Source organism: Cotesia typhae, unplaced genomic scaffold (genome assembly GCF_013202065.1).
Source record: "Cotesia typhae breed Kobodo isofemale line unplaced genomic scaffold, CoteBio_Ctyphae scaffold_70, whole genome shotgun sequence".
Classification (NCBI taxonomy): domain Eukaryota; kingdom Metazoa; phylum Arthropoda; class Insecta; order Hymenoptera; family Braconidae; genus Cotesia; species Cotesia typhae.
Window position 1 is genome coordinate 2,658,536 of NW_027423780.1, and position 8,755 is coordinate 2,667,290.

The 8,755-nt window shown below is 26.4% G+C and overlaps 1 protein-coding gene across 1 annotated transcript; it reads left to right on the forward strand.

Annotated features, from left to right (window-relative positions):
- The first annotated feature begins 1,433 nt into the window (after positions 1-1,433).
- LOC141537245 (uncharacterized) lies at positions 1,434-4,550 on the forward strand. The gene is made up of 5 exons (XM_074258109.1): positions 1,434-2,025; positions 2,557-2,841; positions 3,046-3,305; positions 3,888-4,065; positions 4,136-4,550. The coding sequence occupies exons 1-5, from the start codon at positions 1,797-1,799 to the stop codon at positions 4,258-4,260; spliced, it is 1,077 nt and encodes a 358-aa protein (XP_074114210.1). The 5' UTR covers positions 1,434-1,796; the 3' UTR covers positions 4,261-4,550.
- The last annotated feature ends 4,205 nt before the right edge of the window (positions 4,551-8,755 follow it).

Below are 8,755 nucleotides of genomic sequence, written 5' to 3' on the forward strand. Positions count from 1 at the left end.
ATGGAAGGCAACTCAATTTCGTTTTTTTTTGCTTTATGTAGGACCTATTGCTTTTCAAAATGTATTATCTGACAATAGATATCGCCATTTCTTACTGTTGTATGTAGCATGCAGAATATTGAATGATGAGCTAAATGCTATCAAATATGTCGATTACGCTGAAGACAAACTAAAAACATTTTTTAAATTGCTTCCATCCGAATACGGTGAAGATTCACAGGTTCTCAGCATGCACAACTTGTTACATTTACCAGATGATGTTCGTCATTTTGGGGTTCCTCTCAGTGAAATATCGGCATTTTGGGGAGAAAATTATATTGGTTTATTTAAACATCTCGTGAAATCACCAAAAAAACCCCTCACCCAAATTGTAAATCGATTACAGGAGTTGGAAACTGTTGACAAACTAAAAATTAAAAATAAAAGTGACTTATGTGAATGCACGTATCGATGTGCTGAGTTATTTGAATACAATAAAAAACAGTATTTCAAAATTGAAAAATTAAAGTTACGCGATATCACTATTTTTTATAATAAGCCAGACAATATAATTCAATTGAGCAATAATAAAATATTTAAAATTAATAGAATACTAAATATAAATAATAATTGCGCAATACACGAAGATATAAATAATTTATTTATATGCGGCATGATGGAAAAAAAGAGGAAAGAAGTTTTTGATTTCCCAGCTTCCTCATATGATGTCGGTGTGATGGAAATAATTTCTTGGGAAGAACGAACAATTTTATTGAAATGTTCTTATATCAAACGTAAATGCGTGCTCTTGAATCTAAATGATTCTCAATATGTAATGACTCTATTACATGTGTAAATCTATTTAGACAAGTCAATAGTTCAGTAAATATATTTTATTATTGACTTTTATATCAAATTTTAAATGTATTGTCTTTCCGATATTTTATTAAACTATGGTTGCAAAAGATGAATTTTTAAAATAAATTTTTGATATAACTAATTTTTTTAAAAGTGTATTAAGTGTAAAGTATAACTAAAATTGATAATTAAAACGTTCTAATTTATAAATTACATCACGATATTTCGATCTATAACTTCCTACATTAAAAAACTCATACATGCATGGATGAGTTCTCTCAATTATTAACCTTAAAAAAAAAAATTAGATTCGTAAAATTCTAGATTAAAAAAAGCATTAGATGATTCTTTTTAATTATTAATTAAAAAAACAGTTCAATTTGTTAAATCATAATTATTATTTTAAAAACATTGATTAAATAAAAAAAATTAATAAATAAATAAAAAGGAAATTAATAAATAAAGTTTTATCATTAGTAAATTTTTCGTAAATTTTTATTACACAAATTTTTTTTTTATTTAAAATAAATCTTTTTATGATTTTTAATAAGAAAATATTTATTTTAAATAATTTTTTATTAGAAATAAATAAGTTGATTTTTATTTAAAAATTAAATCAAATTCTTTTTAAAATTTAAAATAAAAAAAAATAAAAAAACAAATGCTTTCTCTGTTACTATTATTATTGTACGGTCTATTACTCTTTTGTTACAAGTCGAAGTCGAAAACACAAAAATATATAAACATGAATATGTATTAATGTATATTATGGTTGGTGTCACATTTCAATCACAGATACTCAAGTTCGTCAGTCTTTCTTCTGTGAAATTAGTTATATACAAGTATTAGTCGAACGTCGCAGTCGCATCCGAATAGTTCATTTCATTGCGTCCTTAGTGTTCTTCAATCTATATCATCGTAGTTATTGTGGATTCTCGTAAGGAATTTTAAATTAATTAATGAAAATGTCAGACGTTGCCAAACTGTTTGCTGTGGTAGAGTTTGATGAAGTGATAAGTGGCAAAAAGATAGTAGAGTTAGTACCAATTTCGTGGTTAAAACATGATGAAATGTTTTGTTTTTGGCCGCCAAAAAAAGATGAGCATAAACTTCAGAAATTGGTTAAACTAAAATATGCACCAGGTTCCGACTGGGATTTATATCCTATTAAAGTCACCTCTAAAGCAAGTAAGTATATGAAAACATTAATTAAATTAATAAATTTGTCAGTAATCGTGCTATTGGATTTGTTCTTCCACAATAATCTTAACCTATAAAGTGGCGTATCAGTGCGTGAGAGAATAAAGAATGCGCGAGTACTAAAATTACTCATCGAGAAAAAAAAAGTTACAAGTGTAAATTTTATAAAAAATTATTTTTTTACAATTTATTTATAGAAAAATTTAAAAACAATGTCGAATAATTGTTAGCTTTATAAAAAATGAGTAAGCCGGCATCTGAAAATTGCTAGAATTTTTTTTATTAAAATAAATTTTATACAATGAAATAAAAAAAAATTCTACATGTAAAGAAATAGAAAAAATATAGATAGAATCTTATAGAAATATTTTGTTCGTTTGAATTTAATCAACTGAAAAAAATTAAAAATTTTCAAACGCCAGAGAATTTTAGTATCGTTTATTGATAAAGATACGTATAATTTTTTTCTTTTAATTCAACTATTTTTTATATCTTTAATATAATTTATTCTGATTGTAGAGGATCATGAACAAGGACTCCGGAGACTTGAAAAATCATTTAGAAAACGCGTAGTTGATGAAAGTTCTGAAAGTGAGGTGCCAACGCGAGATGAAAACCAACTTGCAATAATGGATTCCTCAAGTGTAGCTAACATATTAGCTAAGTCACAACAGCCGCTAATAAATGATGATTTTTTGATAATTGATGAAGTCCAAAATCAGGTGATTAATAGCAACAATACTTCCAAGAAAATTAATGGCGAACAAAGGGTGATACCGGAATTGTCGCGAGTTAAAATAACTGGTATTTATTTTATTATTTTATTAAAAAAATTCAATTTTATTGAGAAACTAGCTTGAAGAAAAATATTTTAGTAAAAAAAATTATAAAAATCAAAAATTAATCTTGTAGTTATTAGAAGTTAACTTGAGGTTTTATCTTCAATTTTTATTCTTAATTCTTTTAAACTAAAAATATAATCCTGGTAAAATTTTATACTGTTTCTAGACGTAGTCGATTATAAATCACTAGGATTATACTTAGAAGGCGTAATGAAACGTGAATTCTCAAGCATGAGGCAAAGTATCAATGCGAACGTCACCGATAAAATCCAACAAGTGTTGAAAGTCGTCCAATACTCAGCCGATCCACCAGGAAAAGAACAAGCATGGAAAAATATCGGCGAAGAATTGCCTTTTCAAGAAGATGACCAATTTATCAAGTTTGATGAATCGCTCAAAAATAATAAATTAAAAACATCTGCTCTGGTATGTACAAATTATTTATATTGTATCTATTGGGATTCTTGGCATTAGTATTGCTTAAATATTAGACGTCTGGTGGTAAAAATAAATTATTCTTTCGAATACTCACATGAATAATTTACAAATTATTCTATACGCCTAAAGTATTATTAAAAATTATTATTTAACATACTAATTGAAAATATTAAATTGAATCAATATGGAAATGAATATATATAGAATATTAAAACTTCACATCATTTTCTTTAGGTTTTTATACAAAAATTTATGTTAAACATAAAAAAATAAATGTACTATTTAATTATTGCCATAGTTAGAACATATCATGACTATAATTGATTAACGTCGTTTTTGGGATATTAAAATTTTTCTTAATCATGATTAAACAAGTATTTTTGTACCAATCGTTTATTAAAATTAAAACTTCTGTTTTGTATTACATCAATGTTTAATATCCATGTCATAACCTACTTTGAGTACTCTCATTTTTCATTCATTATCGTACAACTATATTCTAATGATTTTTGTTAATTATTTAAAAATTATTTAAATATAATTTAGAAATTATTTACACTTTTTTAACAGATTGATATTTTTAAAATGGTTACGGCCGGATCCATCGATTGCGACAACGATGTTCAAGCAATCATGAAAAAATTAATAAAAAAAGATATCCAATTATTATACAGTGGTTGTGGTAAAAAAGTAAAAGGCATTGGAAAAAAAAGTTTTAAAGAAACTGAGACATTTAAGGAATTAGAGAGTAAGTTAATGCTCGATTAAATTTTTAATAGTATAGTAATAATCATTATTTAATGACTGGTTATTTTCAGAATTTTTGAAGGCTAAATATCACGATCGTAAGGATAAAATATCAATACTATCCCTAGTAAGTCGCTTTTTGTCGGGAGCAAAAGATAGGGATGGCGGACGAGCTAACCGTGATATAAATAATTGATTTTAAATTATTATTATTACATATTCTACTATCCTAAGTAATAAGTATTGTTACTTAACATTTTAATTATTTTTTATAATTATACTTTAATATTTTATAATAATTTAAGTACTTTTATAATTTGAAAAATTAAGTACGTCTTCCAACTTAAAATTTAAATATTTATTCATGTTTTCGTCTTAATATTAGAAATATTTAATTAAACAGAATTATTAATGTTATTAAAAAAAAAAATATCTCATTCTAATAATAAAGAAATGATCTCATATTAATTGTAAGAATTTGTTGAAAAAAATGACAGCTTTGAAAACAACAAAAAATAAATCTACTTGAATTTTAAAATGTAAGTCTTATCAAATGACTAAATAATTATTTTTTGTAAATCAAAGTATAACCATTTACTATAGATAGTGTCTCAACTATGAAATCCCTATTAGTATAGTTATTTTATTCCTAAACACTGTTAATAACCACGAATTTAGATCATTTATAGCAATTTTTGAAGTTTTAATAAAGGAAAAATTCTAAAATTTCATTTGAAGTTAAAACTAACCAACTCGTTGGTTTCAAATTAATATATTGATCAATAAATATATTGCTATTTGAATTCAATAATTAAATTGTACAAATAATTACATTGCTTTATGTGTTTCGTTTAAAGTGAGTTGATAAAAACTTCAAAGATTCGTTATTCTTATCAATTTTATCGAGTTCATGATGGAGTCTTCCACGTCATTAATATTCTGTGATAGAAATTATAACATCATTCAATTTATTATTGATATTATTAAATACATAAGTTAAGTTTGAGTTAATCCTATAAAGTAAACTTAGGTCAGTTTTGGTAATTTTGCTTGGGCCAATTTTAAAAATTAAGCGTGAGCAGTCTTGTAAATAAGGCATGGCCCAGATTTGAAACTTAACTATGGCCCAGCCCTGACAACCAAGCATGGGCCAGACTTAAAATTTAACTATGCCCCAGTCCTGGCAACCAGTCATGGGCCAGACTTGAAACAACTATGGCCCAGTTCTGGCAATCAGGCATGAGCCAGACTTGAAACTCAACTATGTCCCAGTCCTGGCAACCAGGCGTGGGCCAGTCGTGGTAACCAGTCCTGGGCCAGCGTTATCATTCCAGAATTTAACCAAGACTGGGCCAAGTCTGGCCCAGAGTTCTGCATAGTTGGACCAAGCCTGGGCACGCCGTACTTTCCTACATGGGAAACTCATCTCAATAACGTTTGCACTTTACAAAAAAAATAAGACTCAATATAATAATTGTCATTCTCTACAAAAAAAAGTGAAATGCAAAAAAATACCAAGAAACTGTCATAATGTTAAAAAAATTGAAAGAAAATTTGTTGAAAATTTAAAAATTAAAAAAAAATTTTTTTATCGTACTTGGCGCGCGTCATTGAGTACCCCAAATTTTTTCGGAAGAATTTCAACCCGAGAAAAAACGATTTTGCTCGAATTTATGTAATTATGTATAGTTATACATATACGGGCTGATCAGCTCTAATTACATAATATATGATTTCATACATTCTTATACTTATAAATTTACATTAGTCAAGCATACTCAACTCATTAAAAACACTGCTTACTCGATTAATTATCAGTTTCAGTGAAAAAATCCGTTTTTAAATTTTTTTTTTAATTTTTAGTGTACATAACTATCAATATGGTGGTGTGGTGAAATCATCTGAAATTATATAAAATTTTTGGATTCAATTTTTTCAGCTCTGTCATTAAGCTTCAATGAAGAAACTTGATATTGCTTAGTTTAATTGTAATTAACACATTTTGATTGGCAATCACACCCCATTTTCTCAATTTAGTCGGCCATATGTTTTCTTTTCTAGAGCACTCAATTGTATCTACTTTGAAGTAGTTTTCATAACCAAACACGAGAGGGCGTTTTAGTAAAATCATAAATGATGTCTGGAAGATTAAAAATTTCAAATAACATATGTATGACATGTCGATTTTACCTAAATTTTGTAAAACTTATTATTAAATAATAATAGTTGATTAATTAAATTCATGCATTTTATAGGTTGACTTAATTATAAATTTTTAATCATTCAAAGGATGTTTATTTATCCTGAAAAAATTTGGGGTACTCAATGACGCGCGCCAAGTACGATAAAAAAATTTTTTTTTAATTTTTAAATTTTCAACAAATTTTCTTTCAATTTTTTTAACATTATGACAGTTTCTTGATATTTTTTTGTATTTCACTTTTTTTTGTAGAGAATGACAATTATTATATTGAGTCTTATTTTTTTTGTAAAGTGCAAACGTTATTGAGATGAGTTTTATGAACGTGGACTTGGCGCAATTTTTTTACAGTGAAACTGTTTTTGTTCGGATTACAATTATTTGAAATCCACTTGATTGGATAACAATGCAACCTATCGGCAACGACCACAAAATCATAGAATGGTACACTATCCAATGGGAATAACCTCTGATTATGATTGTTCATGTACAAAAAACCTTTGTTCCAACTTCAAATTGTTTATTTCTTGTTTAATTAACATTTTTAATAAGCTGAATATTTGTATTCTAAATATTTGCACTGCGCATGCGTCAACTTTACGTTTAGACTTTCAGCGCGGACTTTTGAAAATTATATTGACCAGCACAGTGATTAGAGTAAGTGTGTTTTTCTTGTAATTTCAATTATAGAGGTCACAGGACAAAAGGGCAACGTGTAGTTTTTAATAATTTTATAATAAGTTTTATTTTAATAAAGTATTGAAATTTTTTGTTAATTGTTATGGTTTTTTTTTTTTTTTTTTTTTTTTTTTAATAGTTCGTAGTATTCATGAAAATAGAATTGATGAAAATAAAAAAAAAAATGTACATGCATTGATTAACAATTCTCTCGATATTTTTAAAAAATTTAGAATGAAATGAATATTTATTAGTTATTTATTTATTTACTTAATGACATTGATATTGGCTGACGTCTAACAATTTTTTTTTAATTATTTGAATTAATTAAATAGTAATTCCTAAAAAATTACACTCGTAAATTTTTTAATTTTTTACACATGAGATGTGCTTGTCACTATAATTTTCAAAAGACCGCGCTAAAAGTCTATATACGTAAAGTTGACGCATGCGCAGTGCAAATATTTAGAATGCATACATAAAGCTAATCAACAAACTCGGTAGAGTTTGGCGCCAAGTTCCGTTCTCAATCTCAAACCAGACTACCGAGTGTGTATTTACCGTAAGCAGAACGATATTTTGAGGTTGCAAATTTTTTTTAAAATTTATTTCGATTTCTTATTTATATGATGTTTTGTAATAGTAGTATATGCTCTTTTTTACACGTATTAATTGATGACTTTTTATTATCTTGATGATTTCTGTTTAAAATTATTAAAAATAATCAGCACAAACTATAGCGACCCAGATTTTTAGATTTTAACTTTTTTTTCATGTAAAAAGCGGATGGCCAGAGAATAAATAATATCAGAATGCATGTTAATCTCATGATAGATGGGATAATACAGTGAAAACCAGATATTCACTGCTTGTGTTCATATTCGCCAGGGTGCGTCAGAATAACTTTTACATAAACTGTAGATAAGAATTAGGTTTGTTGGTCACAGTTCTCAGCGTGTGGTGGCGTCGAGGCGTTTTAAGTTGCGGGTCTGCCGTCAGAGGCGTGACCGAATCAACAGTACCACCACATTACACGAAAATTTAAATAGATTGATTATTTGAATTGAGCGAGAAGTCGAATGAATACTTTACTAGAAAAAGATAATGATTATTATTTGTTTATTAAATAAGATAAATTGTTTTATTATTTATCGTGAATAACAACAATAATAGTAATAATAACAATATTAATGATAATAACGACAATACTAACAATAACAATAAAGATAAAACTTGAATTAATCACAATAGTAACAATAAATTGATGATGAAAATAATAGTAATAAAATTTTTATTATTATTATTATTATTATTATTATCAAATTATTGAGCATTGAAATGTTAAATTTAAATTTACAATTATCTTAATTACTAAAAATGTTAAAAATTTTTTAAAAATGTATCTGAATTTAACAGCTTTCAATTGATAATTAAGTTTATTAATATTCCAAAGAGTATACGCGGCTTTTTTATATAAAATTTCATTAATTCTACTTGATACTATACGAAAAATAAAACTAATTTATCTATATCTATATAATTTTATTGTTATTTAATTTCTGCGGAAAAAGGCCATGTTTAGAATTAGAAATTTTTTTCATTACAAAAAATGTTAAAATTTCTTTTTGAATATAAAATCTCTAAAATCAACTACCAAACAACTTTTCATATGTATTTTTTCTTCTAATTACGTTTTATATATTAATTAGTATCAATACCTAAAAGAGCTAAAATTGTTTGTGTTTGCATTCTTCGTGAAAGTAAGTCAGCTGATTAAGGTCGAAGTAATTCTGTTCGAGCGATGTACAGATGT

Coding starts and splice junctions, on each gene's coding strand:
- LOC141537245 (XM_074258109.1), top strand. CDS start 1,797: ATGAAAATGTCAGACGTTGCCAAACTGTTTGCTGTGGTAGAGTTTGAT. Junction 3,306..3,887: donor AATTAAAAACATCTGCTCTG/GTATGTACAAAT, acceptor CTTTTTTAACAG/ATTGATATTTTTAAAATGGT. Junction 4,066..4,135: donor GACATTTAAGGAATTAGAGA/GTAAGTTAATGC, acceptor GGTTATTTTCAG/AATTTTTGAAGGCTAAATAT.